At 39.5% G+C, this 14,847-nt stretch overlaps 1 protein-coding gene across 5 annotated transcripts in view; it reads left to right on the forward strand.

The window, feature by feature from the left end:
• The first annotated feature begins 1,169 nt into the window (after positions 1 to 1,169).
• UBR1 (ubiquitin protein ligase E3 component n-recognin 1) overlaps positions 1,170 to 14,847 on the forward strand; it is a 58,125-nt gene continuing 44,447 nt past the window's right edge. For 4 of the 5 annotated variants that reach the window (XR_008431385.1, XM_053945194.1, XM_053945193.1 and 1 more), the window contains exons 1-4: positions 1,170 to 1,327; positions 10,477 to 10,733; positions 12,865 to 12,943; positions 14,263 to 14,373. Coding sequence is in view for 4 of the 5 variants with exons in the window: in XM_053945194.1 (XP_053801169.1) it covers positions 1,247 to 1,327; positions 10,477 to 10,733; positions 12,865 to 12,943; positions 14,263 to 14,373 (528 nt within the window). In the remaining variant the exon portion in view is untranslated. The remainder of the gene's footprint in view (positions 1,328 to 10,476; positions 10,734 to 12,864; positions 12,944 to 14,262; positions 14,374 to 14,847) is intronic. The other variant, XM_053945192.1, reaches the window with a different exon arrangement.

The following is a 14,847-nucleotide window of genomic DNA, read 5'->3' on the forward strand; positions in this document are numbered from 1 at the left end:
CCTGTCTCAGTGAAGGTGATTTTAAGTGACAGATTTCAGTAATGTAAAAATGTCTGCAGGACTTAATATGAAGATGACTGGTAGCTATGGCAGAGGAACTACATTCAGATGTTTTGAACATAGAGTAGAACTTTGAGAGTACCTGTGGCTGAGTGCAGTACAAAAAATCATTGGCTATACCTGAAAAGATCACCTGTAAACTTTATCCCATCCATACTGATAACTGAAGAAAGTGGAAAAGCTGCTTGGAGGCTTGAAACAGGAAGACTACAGTGGGAAGAGGCAGTCTTCCCAATATCCAAGGTATCAGGCATTTGAAATGGACCCCAAGATCCAATGCTATGGCTATTTGCCTATTTCCTCAGCCTTAGGAAGGTGCAAACACAGGGAATTGTACAACTGGACTGCAACAATCTGGAAAACTTCCAGCAATGCATAGGCCGTGTTTGTCACATATCAATCAAGATCCTAAATGCCCTAATTTGCCAAATCTGCTAAGCACCCAGAACAGTTATGCTGTTGGAAGGAGGTGCGGAGGAAAATTTTTGACCTTGGAGATCTTTTGGTCTTTAGGCATTTGCCTAGAGCTACTGTTGCCTCCTACACCAAGTTAATAAAATTTTCCCTTTGCTTAGCCCATGTGGGAGCCACACGGAAGTGGTGTGACTTTGCACCTGTGTAGATGAAATTATTTGTGTTATTATCTTGCTAGCAATAGGATGAGGGGAGACAGACCCCTGCACCACGGGAGGTTTAGGTTAGACATTAGGAGGAACTTCTTCACCGAAAGGGTGATTAAACTTTGGAACGGGCTGCCCAGAGAGGTGGAGTCACTGTCCCTGGAGATGCTTAAGGAAAGACTGGACGTGACACCCAGTGCCATGGGCTGGAGGAAAAGGTGGTGTTCCGTCCTAGCTTGGACTCGATGATCTCAGAGGTCTTTTCCAACCTGACTCCGTACAGCAGGGCGCGAAGTGAGCACCCAGAGGGTACAGTTCAGGTGCCTGCAGAGGGACTCTATCCACGTAGCTCAGCACACGCGGTCAGCACGAGCTCCCCGTGCCGGCCGATCCGCGAGCCCCCGGGCCGGGCTTTGCTGCGGCCTCCCGCACGAGGCGCTGCCGAGGCCCCGCGCGGCGGCGGCTGCGCGCGGGGCGGGCCCTGGGCTGCGGGCGCAGCGCCCGGTGACGGCGGCGGCTCCTTCCGGGCCGTGACGGCGCCGCCGGCCGCGTCCCTCGTTCTCAAAATGGCGGACGGAGCCGACAGAGGTCCCGCGGCGGGAGCGGCGGGCGGCCGGGCCCCCGCGCAGGCCCCGGAGCGAGCTATGGTGAGGCTGCAGACCGGCGCCGCGCCGCGGTTCCCTTTGCCCGCCCTCGGGGGCAGCCCGTGCCCTGCCCGCGCTGCCTCTCCGCCCCTCGGCCGAGCAGGGCTGGCTCTCCGCGGCTGCGGAGTGGCGCCGTGGAGGGCCGGGACGCGCCGCTCTGCACCCGCCGCGGCCAGCGGGAGGCTGTGGCCCCAGCGGCGGCGCGGCCCGGGCGTTGGGGCCGGAGCGGGCGGCCCGGTGCCCCCGTGCCGGCGGCGGCCGCGCACCCGCTCCCGGCGGCCTGCGCTGGCCGCGGCTCCGGAGCTCGCCGCCTCTGCCCCGGGAGCGGACAGCCAGCCCTGCGCCGGGCCCGGCGAGCCGCTGTCACGGGCCCGCGGTTTGTCTCAGTTCCCCACAGCATCTGTCAGCCCCTGTCCCGGGTCTTCAGTTGATGCTTAATGACGGAATTGAATGAGATCAAACTTTGGAAAGCTTCGGAGCGGTCCTTTAAACGTTGTACTGTATATGTGCATTTTAACCATAGTCCTTTATCTTTCTTAATTAAAGGTGACTCTACTGTGGAACAGAAAAGGCAGAGTAACAAATTATTGTTCTACAGAGTGTGTGGAGCAGCAAATAGTACAATTTAGAAAGAACATAGGAAACAGTTGTTTGTTGAACAGAAGTATTGTTTCTTTTTTCGTTCTGCAAAATAATTGTCTATGGATTTAGTATTTTGTTATTGAACACAATTTGTTGTTGACTTTGTCTAGTGGTAGCACGTAAGTGCCTTATGTGGTTTCCTCCGCAAACTTGTATAGTGGATTACTATGTTTGAAACACTTTATCTAGAGGAGTTTAAAACCCAAAAGCTGACAAGTTAAGAAAGGAAGGCAGATGGATGTGTATGAGGCACTTTACATTTTATGTTCTATTTCCTGTAACAGTCTGCACACATAGTATAGTTTTGAAACTTGACTGCTGGTGTTTAAAAGTTGGGTGCTGGCAAGCCTGTAGAATAGCTACTTTTTGCATGATGCTACACACCACTAATAAAAATAGAAAGATGTTTACTCATGGAACTTGTCTTTCATGTGGCAGCATTAAGCCAACAAACATTATTCCTTGTACCCTTCTCAGAATTTTAAGTATCTGCAAATCATTAGAAATGGCCCTTTAGTCATGGACTTAATTCTTAAGTTATATTTCTGTAACTGAAACAGTACTATGTGTGGATTTTTTTTTTAATCAGGAACAACCTGAATTTAAACTAGGAAAAATGTGGTTTGATTGCATAATGTCAAAAATTGCAGCCCAAGACAGGCGATTTCTTAAGCTTGTGAGCTGTGCATAAAGCCAGTGGTGCTGAGGGTAATAGTGGCAATCAGCAGCAAAGCAATGCAATCAGCCTTTCATTAATTGGGGACTTAAGAGGCTGAGTTAGCCCAAGCAATCCATGAAACTGTTAATAATGGTATTGTGAAAAACTAATAGAGAGCTGTTGAAGAGATCCTCAGCTGCTTAGGGTTGATGCTGCTCCACTAAGTTGTCTTAATTTTTGTGTGATTTCAGCCAATTGAAAGTGTCTGGACCAGAATTATCATTATTCCAAGGAAGGTAGTTGGCCATCCAGACCATGTTGCCTGCCATATATCCAAGCAAACTGCAGGGATTTTGACAGGGAGTAGGGGCTGAGGGAGGGTATGTTATAAAAAGGGAGAAGAAGAGCTTGGGATATGTACTTAGGTTGTGTCTGACAGCATTTGTGATGTTAGACAGCAAACCTGCCTGTAGTAATACTAGAGACAGCTGTAATCTGGAAGCAGTACACTCAATTTGTTGCTGTCTTGAAGATGGTACTAAGTAGATAGAACTAATATATCCTGCCTGACTTGTGCTTTCACTGTGCAGAGCTGTTCTGAAAGTTACTGTGGTGCTAGAATTGGAGAGTTGTGCGGAGTGGAAAGAACTGGTTAAATAGGGTGAGCTTTGGCCTCACTGATCTTGTCAGAGCTGTCTCAGTGTCTGAGCAGTCAGACAGACTCTTGCTCCTCTGTTCGTCTCTGGCTTTGGGTGCCATTGGCTGCAGTGCAGCACCACATCTGGCTGAAACCTTCCCAGAGTGCTGGGTGCATGGTGGAGGTTACCTGAATGATTCTGCAGGAGCCAGCCTGATTCTGGAATGGATGGTGATGACTCAGGTAATAAACTCGTCTGCACCCAGCCCAAGTCAGTGGTGTCTTCTCTGCATTTATCTGCAGCGCTTCAGGTTGGATGACTGTGGTTGAAAACACTTAACTTGGAAGTCAGGTCCTGTCTGTGCTTCTGATTCTTCATAGTGGCTGTATTGCTTCCTGAGCTGTCCTGGAAGAGAGTGGGCTGAATTTAATGCTGACTAAGTAGTAAACCCTGTCTACTAAACTGGATTTTACTTTCTTTCCTTTCCCACCAGCATCCACAGTTTACTTGGCTGGCTGATGGGCTGGACTTGGCTTGTCCAGTAGTTGGCTAGCAGGCATTGCCGGTGGCCTGACAAAAGCCTGCTTTGCAGGCTGGATCCAGCCCTTGGTTGGTTGTCCATTTGTATTCTAAACAAATTCCGGTTTGACTCCTGCCTGCTTTTGTGTCTGATACCTGGAGCAGGGCTTTGATATTAAGCTATTTCAAGGATTTAAAATTTACACTGAATCTTCAAATTTTCATGTATGTGTACCTTCTCAGTAATATTTGTGAAGAAAAGCAATTTTTAAAAAAAAAGTTCTTTCTTTTGCCATTAGTCAGAACTCCTAACAAAAGGAGAGATATACGTGGTGTAGTGGTGTACAGGAAGAGAAAAGCTTATATTATTAGGATATTTCCTTTAAATTTCAGTTTCATTATGTAAAGTACGCTACAGGCTCTTGTGCATTTTAAGGTATTTCAGATCTTTTGTGTCATTCAGTGCTGTTACATAGTTGAGAAGATGTATATGAGAAGTCCTGCTACCTTAGATGTGTAATCAAGTAGTCATATGGAGGGGATATTCATATTAATGTGCAGGTTATTTGTTGAAATTAGTGAAATCTGAGTCAGGCCTCTTATTTGGAGTTGCAGTGTCTTCTAAACTGAATTGACCTGCTTAGACCAGATGACACGTCCATATAATTTTACTTTGTTAAGCTAAATTTTTTAAAAATTTCATTTTAGATAAGCCATCATATCCTTTAGTGTAACTAAGCCCTGAAATGCAGATGGTCAAACTGCTGTATTTAGAACAGTGCAGCATATTGGCAGAACAGTGTTAACTGTACACTTGTTCAGTGTCCAAGAAATGGAGCTGTGGAAGTTGCAACAGGTCACTGGAGCATGGCCCAGGTCCTGTTTGCCTCCCTATATATTTACTGAAGTGCTTTCACATTGTTACAGCATCTGGTAGTGCTGTGGTTTTTTCTTCCCTGTCAGCTTTTATGTTTACTTGTATTTATTGGTAATTTTTGTGGCTTTTGTTGGTGCAGGGGTGAACTGATTGTAAAGGTATCTGTTATCTTTGCTTGAGTCTACATAAAGTGCACAACATATGGTTGCTCTAGTCCTATTACAGTACTGCAGTTGTGAGAGGTATGTAGCTCCAGGAGAAGGCAGTGGATGTTCCTGATAGCATGTAACTGTCTCCTAGATGTCACAGCAGTAGAGAAGTTAGGGATAAACAGATTTGTGTATAAGGGAAAGTGTTTGAGGGATGTTGAGTGAGTGCTAAGTATGGATAGAATCACCTGAATTTTTCTAAACATTCCTTCACTGCAGAATTAGACTGTGTACAGTGGCGATGAAAATTGGAAAATTAGGTAAGTGTGAACACACAGGGAATTAAAAAAAAAAACAACAGTGGTGCTGTTTCCCACCCCCTGCACCCCCCATCCTTCTATTAATGAATTACTTCTTTGTAAATATTCACTGTAGTTGTGTGTTTTGAAGTGCAGCCTGGTGCTTGCTAAGGCACTTCATGGATGTTGTGTTCCTTCAAATGTAGGAGACCACAACATGGATGTTAAAGATCAAAGAAAGAATAAAAATATTTCCTTTGTTTCTCTAGAAACAAAATAAAAATGATCTGTCAAATTAATAGTGAGAACTTAAAATTCAATTTCAAAGTCTCACAGAATATTATAAGTAACTCTGCAAGGATGATTTTGCTATTTATATAGGGAGAATAATTTTTCCCCCAAAATAAGTATTTTGCACATTGTTTTGGTTTACTGTGTGGTACTAAATGTCTGCTTCCTCTAGTGTTAATTGTATGTTGCTATCTACCAAATGCAGGTTTCACCAAAAAATTTGGAACATGAAAAGGTGATTAGATTGCACGCCTCAAAGACCTGAAAATTAGTTCCAGAATTCTTGACCATTTTGCCTGTTGAACCTACTTAGTAGTAGTATCCTACTAATTTTGCAGCATATTTAGGCTGGAGTGTCCACTTGGTAGGGAAGTATGATAGAGGTACCTCCCACATGGTGGAGGGAGCTACAGGCCATGATTTGACTCCAGTTGTCTCCTTGGGCAGCAGATTGCTTTCAGGTGCTTACTCCCATGAGCTGCAGCTGTGCTCTTGTGGTTTTGGAGGTGCCTGTGGTTCAAAAGTGACCTGCAGTTTCCAAGAGGTTGAGCAGCTTGGGTTTGTGTGTTGTTTACCCTGAAGAAGACAGTAGTTTTAGCTGTCCAGCAGCTGAAAAAGTAACAGGTGGTGCTGGTGGTTACTTGTCCTTCTCTGGTGGTCACCGATTTGCTCTGGTTCAGCTCAGCTGGTAGTCATTGGTGACTGCTGGAATCGAGGCAGGTTGTGCTCTAGACAAAACCTCAGTAGTCTGTGCTGCTTTTGAGTCTCATTCCAAGTGGGCAAACACCTGCATAATTAAAGCATCTTTTGACATGAATTGGCACCCTGCTTTGGCTCAGGGGCCAAAGTTAAATGACTGAAGAGATCAAAAAGTTCTTTTATGTGTTCAGGTCAAAGTTGATGTTTTGTTAAGACGATGTCAGACAGTCTTGTATGTTACCCATGTTGTGCCAAGGGAAAAAAAAAAACTTTTCAAACTTAACTTCCTTCTTTTAGTGTGATTACTGAGATCTAGAGCAGACTGGATACTAAAGTTTGGTAGTATGGTTTGATTTTTTTTAGCCATGTTATATAAAGGAGTTGACAGATGCATCAGAAAATTTTGTATTTGAGTTCTAAACAGTAATTTTCACAGCTTAGATTCTCTACTAAAGCATTGGTTGTGCTTTGTTGGAGAATGTGAAACAACATAATTCCTGTTACAAATGTGACAAAACAAATAAAGTAAGTTTCTGTTTTAACTCCCTGAACTGTGCCCTTCCAGAGATAGGATTTATACTCCTAAAAAAAAAAGTTTCATTTAAGGCAGGGAAGAAGATGTTAATTTCTAGTGTTTATTTTTGAAGCCTCTTCTTTGTGGAATATATATGTTTGAGGCTGAAATAGATTGCCTTATCTTCCTGTTGTTTTTACTAAACGTAATGCCTAGGTGTTCTGTACTCTAGTTGGATCTTCTTTTCAGTGCATTACAAAACTGGTAATTTTAAACCAAGATAGTAAGAAGGAAAAATGGAGCCAAAATTTTGAAAGCAGAACCCTTATATGAAAATGTTAGTTCAAGAATCCTTTGAACTTTCCTTTTCAAAGAAATTTTAAGTATTCTGCCTACTTATCAAAGAACTTGTGCATATTTATCCTTTTAAAATGTCGTATGTTTCTTCAGTTAGTTAGACAATATCAAAATAAAAAGTTTTCTGAGATGCTGTCCTTCTAATCTCTATTGAAGTTGTACAAGTGTTCTGTGCCTTAAAGCTGCCTTTTGCATTTGGTATTTATGTTGAATGGCACCTGCTTGAAATCAGTATGCCCCCAGCATTTTAAATATTTACTTTTAAAAGCCTGCTTTTTCTAGCTGCTTTGACAGGCAGCTGGTATTGTCTCATGCCTGACAGATTTTTGCTATGCATAACAAAGTATTTTACTATTCCTTTTAACTGGAATGCTGGACCAGGTACAGGATTTAGTTCATGCTACTGGTAGTTTGTTCCTTCATAATTTGTTGTTTAATGTTCATAAATATTAATATTCCTTTTCACTGATTAGATTAATGTATAGTTCTAAAAATAGTCTTGAAATTTAGGCAATCACGTTTGCACTAAAAGATCAGCTTGTCCATCAGTGTAGTTGAAGTATAGCTGCTTTTTATAATATTGCCTTGTGCAAGCTGTTAGACTTCAGAGTTCCAAGAGAACTGTGCTTAGAAGGTAGATCAAAAATAATAATGGAAGCAACACCTACTGAATTAGTGTATGTAATAAACCTCTGCAATGATAAGAAAAATGATGTTCTTGTTTCTCTTATGAGTATAATGGGTATTTCCTGGGTGATGTATAGGGTGAGCATATATTTTAGTGTTCTTACCAGAAGGCAGACAGCCTGCTTGAGAAAGTTCTCTTGCTTCTTTCCTACTTCCTGTCCTCTCTTCTTGGAACAACATTCAAATAGAATTAAAAGCTTTGCACAAGAATGCTTGAAATGCTTGTGAGTTTGACTGTGTGAGAACCCATTTTACACTTCTGGCAGATTTTCAGCGAAGCTTAGCCCTGTGTTTCTTGAAGCTATGACATGCTCTAGAGCAACAAACTTGCACCATCTCTTGGGAACCTGGGTCATTAAGATAGAAAGGGACAGAGTGGGATTCTCTTGTGCTCTGCGAACAGAGCGTGCCATGGGGCCACATCCCACCCTTCCGCATTTAAAAAATACAGCGACCAAACTGGGAGGCGAATTTGGTGAAGGCATGATGCAGTATAGGTAACATAAAAACAAGTTACAGGAGGAAACATGGTTAAGCAGAAACACTAAATTATGAAATTTAATTATGATAAGAATAATTCACTTCCACTCATCTTAAATCAGATGCATAAAATTATAAACACATGATCAGCTATCGCTTACAATTGAATATCTTTCTCAGAGCCATCAGCTGTGTGTGATATTTTTGTTTTTTTAGTGTTAATATGCAATTATCTGATAAGTTTGGATTTAATTTCTAGTTATTTTTTACAATTTAGTGTCTTTATGCCCTGGGTAAGCATCACTTTTATTGAATAAAAATGTTGCTAGGTAGTTGAAAAATTTGAATAAGTTAATTAAAATAAAAAGACAACCATTTTATTTATTTCATTATCTTTTTGTTCCTCAGATCTGAATATGTGAAAATAAACACATACCTATATATTTGATTGCATGTATGTATATGCATACAGATTGCAGATATATTGCATATGTATGTATGCTACAGCTTTTATGACCAATACAATAATTTCAGTGGTGCTTACTGCTCAGGTGAAATTCTGGAAAAAAACAGTTTTATTTGTTAACATTGGAATTAAAATAACTGGTTCCTTTCAATTCATGGATGGGTCTTCATTTTCAGATAATAATGGATAGGTTTGAATGCATTGTGATTCAGGGAATCTGATTAGACTGATCAAGCTGCTGTACTTATAAAATAAGAATATTCTAATATGATTGTGGGCGAATCTGCTATTCTGCTTGACCACATTATCCATGGCTTAACTTTTCCATCAGCTTCTGCCATGCATTTTCACCATGATTAATGAAGTAATGGGCTACCTAAGGGTAATGCTGAGGAAGATTAATGGTCAAAAAAGTAATGGATTGAGGATTTTTTGGTTTTCACATAAAAAGTTAAATAGCCTACTTCTTTGACCCTTCTTTCAGTCTGAGCCCTTTGGTGGTTGCTTTGCTCATTCCCTACTTGCTGGCCTGGAGAATATTCCCTTTAGAGCGATTTATGAAATTACATATGCATTTTTTTTTTATTGCACTCATCTTGAATCTTTTGTGCAGTTTTGGGCACCACAGTATAAGAAGATACAAGCCTATTGGAGGGCAGCAAGGATGGCAAACGGCCTAGAAGGGGAAGCTGTATGAAGGGCAGCTGGGGTCACTTGGTCTGTTCAGCCTGGAGGAGACTGAGGGGAGACCTCATTGCAGTCTGCAACTTCCTTGTGTGGGGAGGAGGAAGGGCAGACACTGATGTCTTCTCTGTGGTGACCAGTGACACGACCTGAGGGAACAGCGTGGGATTGCATCAGGAGAGATTTGAGTTGGGTATTAGGAAAAGGTTTTTCCCCAAAGGGTGTTGGGCACTGGAACAGGCTTCTTGGAGAAGTGGTTGTGGCTCCAGTCTTGCCAGAGTTCAAGAAGCATTTGGACAATGCTCTTAGGCATGTGGTGTGGTTCTTGGGGCTGTCCTGTTTTGGACTTAATGATCCTTGTGAGTCCCTTCCAACTTAGGATATTCTATGATATTTGGATTTTAACCAAGGTTGTGTTTGAAAGGATGTTGTCTTTAAGAGCCTTATTTGATTTGCAATGGGAAAAACCAAAAGTTATTTCTAAATCATGGGAATAATATGAAAGAAAGAATATTCTGACTTGAAAGACAGAAATAGGACGATTGAAGAGATCTGTTTGGAGAACTAAAGAAGTTGGAAGTGAGGTTATGGACTAAGAACCTCAAGTCAAAACACAAAACACTTTCATTAATTGTCTTACAAAAAAGAAATTGCATTTTAGCCTGGTTTCCCAATGACAGTAAGCTTGTATGGTCATTTGGGCTTCTTTCTTCCTCAGCAGCTATTGATCTCTGATGATCAGTTCAACAAGGCTTTCAGAAGACCATTAAGTTGGTACATGTTTTTTGACTATCAGCAGGCAAAGGAATGAATCCCAAACTTTTCCCAGCTGTGGCAATTCTTTCCACTTGTCAGCAGCTGAACAGACATCAGACTTAATGTATTGGTTGGCCCATGGGGAAGAGTGTAGTTGAAAATTAATTAGTGTGCATGGGTTTCTCTACAGTAACATAGCACTTGCCAGCTCTTGCCTTAGAGTATTTTAGTAGAAGACTTAAAAGGAACAGAGGTTACTGTGGTGGAAAATAGCAGAGAAATCATTGGAAATCCATGGTTTCTTGGATTTTATTGCTCAAAGAACTGACTTCTGATGTAGGAAAGAATTCTGAACTCACAGTAGAAGTATGTGATCCTATTTTTCTTGTTATTTACTTATTTGTTTGTTTACCCATGGGTGTACTTTTTGTTGCAGTGGTGTGATGAAAGATTCGACTTCCAGGCTACATTTTTACAGTGCTTGGCAAAACATGTGCCAAATATTTACTCGGCTGAAATGGACCCCTTGGTGGAGAAACAAGAAGAAATGGTCCAGGCAGCAATATTATACCCCCTGGAATGTTATTTGTTTGGGGAGGACCCAGATATATTCCTGGAGAAACTACAGCAGAGTGGAACCTCCCAGCTGTGTGGAAAGGTGTTCAAAGGAGGGGAGACAACATACTCTTGCAGGTAAGGATGATGGTGTGTTGTCATCAGTGTTCCCATCTGAAATAATGCAGGAAAGTGCTTGAATAAAATCAGTTGTGCTGCTAACTAGTCATTGCTTGTGTCATGGTACTTCTTTGCTTAACTGATTTGGTAATGGCAAATTAACAATGATAATTGTTAATGCAAATGGCATTTGTTTCCCACTTCAAACCACTTTAGAGTGAGGAGAATTGCATATGAAAAGAAGGCTCAGCAGAGAAATGGGGAAGGAAATGGTACTGAAAAAGTACTGAAAGCTATTGGTTAAAAGTGTTGGATTATAGGGTATGAATATGGAGTCTTTACCTGAAATGAGGGATACAGTACTCACCCTTTCAAAGTCTGAAACAGAATCCAGCATTTCTGAGCATCATCAGTCCTTTGCTTTGGCAATAGCTGTGGGACCAATGGTCATTTTTCACCTTTTTTTCTCATCCTGCAGTATATTAAAGGTGACATCTCATTGATTTGATAGAATTAATTGTATTAATTCCTATTAATACGAATACATTAATGAGTATCATGAATAAAATATATTAATATTAAAAAGCTAGCAGTTTTTATGGTGAATGTAAAGATTGCAGCAGTTCTAGCAATTGATTAGCATTAATATGATGTTATTGCCATAGTTTATTCTAATTCTCAGTTTATTTTAAAAGCTTAGAAAATTTAATTAGAAATACTAAGAGAATATTATTAAGGATGAAAAGCACTATCAATAAAAATTCCATCCCTTAGAGTTTAGGAAGTGTCAAAATAAAAGCTCTCTATAAACTTTGTTTATTAGTTTCACTGTAAAGTTTTAATCAATCACATACTCTTCAGCCTTTTCCAGAAAACAGGTGATGTTGTGTATGAATGGAGAATGGTCTTTGAAGAAGTCCTGCTGTGTGTACTAGACAGTGTATAGTGAGTGGGACAGCTGTATGAAGGAAAAAGCAGGACAAGGCTGTTTAGTGCTGCTAGAACAAGAATAATTCTCTTCCTGCCTCTCCAGAATTCATGTATGGTAGCAGGCAAAAAGACAAAGCTAAATGTCTGAGTTAGTCTCTTTCTTATTTTTTTTGAATTGCAGTCTTGCAAAAATGTGGTAGTATTTAAACAAGGTACTACAAGTATTTAAACATTGTACTACTGCAGCTGAAGCTAGGTATCTGTTTGCTTTAAGCTTCTAAAATGCTAAAAATAAAAGATACTCTGCAGTTCTGAAATCTGAATGACTTGCATTTCAAATCCAGCAGGCACTTCTGCCTTCTTTTTTCTTTGATTCATCTTTCAGTAGATTTATGGTAATAAGTGAGTGTTACTGAGGTATTAAATAAAATTAATGATTATTATAATCTGAAGGTAGTTCATTCTGTAATCAGAATTACCATGGTATTTTAGTTGTACAAGAAGTTTGAACTAAATGTAGAACAATGGTATAGAGTAAAAATTTTGATATGTTGTCATTTAGCACCTGTCATCTACATTTTGCATAGAATAAAACAGCATTTAAAGAAAAAAGTGGCCGTGTTTTAAGGAAAAAGGCAATGTATAAAAGTATGTATGTGAAACATAGAATAAAATGGAATTAGATTGTCCATGAGTGTAATTCCCTATTTTCAAGTATTTAAATGCATGAGTGAAACTTTACAAATTACATTTCAAAGTATATATTCCTAGCTTATTTAGTAAGAAATTATTTTCAGATTTTAACTTCTGTTTTAAAAATTAGAAACATAACCTAGTAGACGTGTAGCAAAAATTTAATGAGCAAACTGACTACTGACTGATGTTGGAAACAATAATAAAGGTTAATTCAGAGTCCTCACTGGTTTTCCTAGCTGCTTATTCTTAGCAAAACCAGAAAAAGTCTTGCTAAGCAAGTTTTGAAAGTGGAAATTGAGCATGTTTTTGACAGAATTTGACATAACAGATTTGACTACATGGTTCAAATTTAACAAGACTGGTTGCTCCATGTCACAGAAAGATGATGAAAGTCAATGTTTTTATAATTTGAATCTGTTGTTAATCTCAATTTTTCTTTTTTTTCAGAGCAACATATTCTTTTGTGCATGAAAATTTCAAGTGTTTGTTTTAGAAAGTTTTCCACTTACCGTTTTTGTTGCAGAGACTGTGCAGTTGATCCGACTTGTGTGCTCTGTATCGACTGCTTCCAGAATAGCATTCACAAGAACCACCGGTACAAGGTAGGAAAAATCTTATTTTAACAAATGGTACTTGTAGCTTTAGAGAAGTTCATTTGAGGCTATAATAAACTGCATATAAGCCATTAGTAATTTTATTATTGAAAAAATAAATTCTGGGATTTATGAGTTACCTAATCTCTCTCTCTTGTGTTTCTAGCTATGTAAAGCTTCTTCTAAGAACAGCTACTTGCTAACTGAAGAAACGAAAGAGAAAGGAATTTATTAATGCATGAAGTGTTATTCTCTTTGGCAATTTCATGCAAGTGTAGATCAGAGCAAAGAGCTGTGACTGTAAATGGCAGTTGTGTCCTCAGTCCTAGTCGGCTCTGTTGAGATATAAGGTGAAAACCCAGGGAAAACAAACAGTAATGATTACAGAGCACTTTGGAACCACATTTGGGCTGAGAAGCTGTTGTCATTTCCCTGTTTTTCAGTAAATTCTCCAGGCAGAACATCAGCTATGGAAATAGGTAGTCATATGGGAGCAGATTTGTAGCATTTTCATCTAAAGAATACAGGATGTGCTCTTTATATAGATTCACAGAATAATTTATTTTGGAAGGGATCTAAGGAGGTCACCTAGTCCAGCCTCCTGCTCAAAGCACATCTAATTAGATCAGGTTATTTTAAAATATTTCAGGTAAATAACAGATTTTCAAATGTGTTTTTATTGGGTCAGAGATTTTTTTTTAGAATTATTACAAGATTGGGGATTTGGAGGAAGCTAAGCATAATTGTTTTTGCCTGAATTTTGTCTGAATTTTTTGCCAAAATGGAGGCTCAGAATTTGTACTCTTCTGAAAGTGCAATGTAAAGTTAAAGTTACAAAAATGTATTTAGATGCTGATCATGTCATCTTTTCTTTGGTTAGAAGTAGAAGAACTACTAAATGTCTTTTTAATATGCACTTTTTTTTATATTATTTTCTAACTTGGTGAAGTAATTTTAAAGAAGGCATTAGAAAGCTTTGCTATTATTTTGTGAATAAACCCAGAAATATTTTGCCATTTATGAAACACTCACCAGTCATAGGCTTTTTCACTTACTTTCAAGTTAAATTTATTTACGACTTGCATACCTTTCTGTAGCAGCAACTCTATTTCCTTCTTTATTTTCTGCTCAAAAAGTTTATCTTTTACCCCCTTTCTCCTCTGGTAAGTTTCCATTTATCTAAAAAAAGTTGCAGTAAGTCCATTGGTTATGCAGTGACTCTTCTGTTTTTAAGTAGGTGTTTATATTTGTGTTAAATAATTCACAATTCTATTTTCCTCTTCCCTTTTACGGGCATATTTAATGACTGAAATACATGGTTCTTCCAGATGCATAGCTCCACTGGAGGTGGATTTTGTGACTGTGGGGATACAGAGGCATGGAAGGCTGGACCACTGTGTACTAAGCATGAGACTGGAGCATCAAGTTCTCCAAAAGAAGTAAGAATATTGCTTAAAGTGAAATAAAAAATATTTAAAGGTAAAATAAGAAGGTAGATGTTACCTTCTTATTTTAAAAAGTGCTTATTCCTGTATATGTATTGTATAACTCATGTAACAGGTTCAGTTAAGTTGAATCAGGATTTCCTTGGTCAAGGTGTTTGGGATCAAACATATATATTAGACATCCTTTGGGTTTTTTGCTTTTTGTTTGGAGACAGTTTCATCTACCTGACTTGTGTGCTTGAGTCTTTCATTTGGAATTAATCTGTAAATAATGACTGAGGAATTAAAATTGCAATTTCTTGTTCTTTTCTTTGCTAAATATATTAGTTCTTATTTACAAATAATTGGTTTCCCAAAGGTTAGCACGTTTAGAAGTTTGATTTTAATATTTTCTGTTTTCTACATGACTGCATTACTGAACAATTGCATTTGTCAGTTATGTCTGGTGTGTGATCTGTCACTATGACT

This window comes from Vidua chalybeata, chromosome 6 (genome assembly GCF_026979565.1).
Source record: "Vidua chalybeata isolate OUT-0048 chromosome 6, bVidCha1 merged haplotype, whole genome shotgun sequence".
Lineage (NCBI taxonomy): Eukaryota > Metazoa > Chordata > Aves > Passeriformes > Viduidae > Vidua > Vidua chalybeata.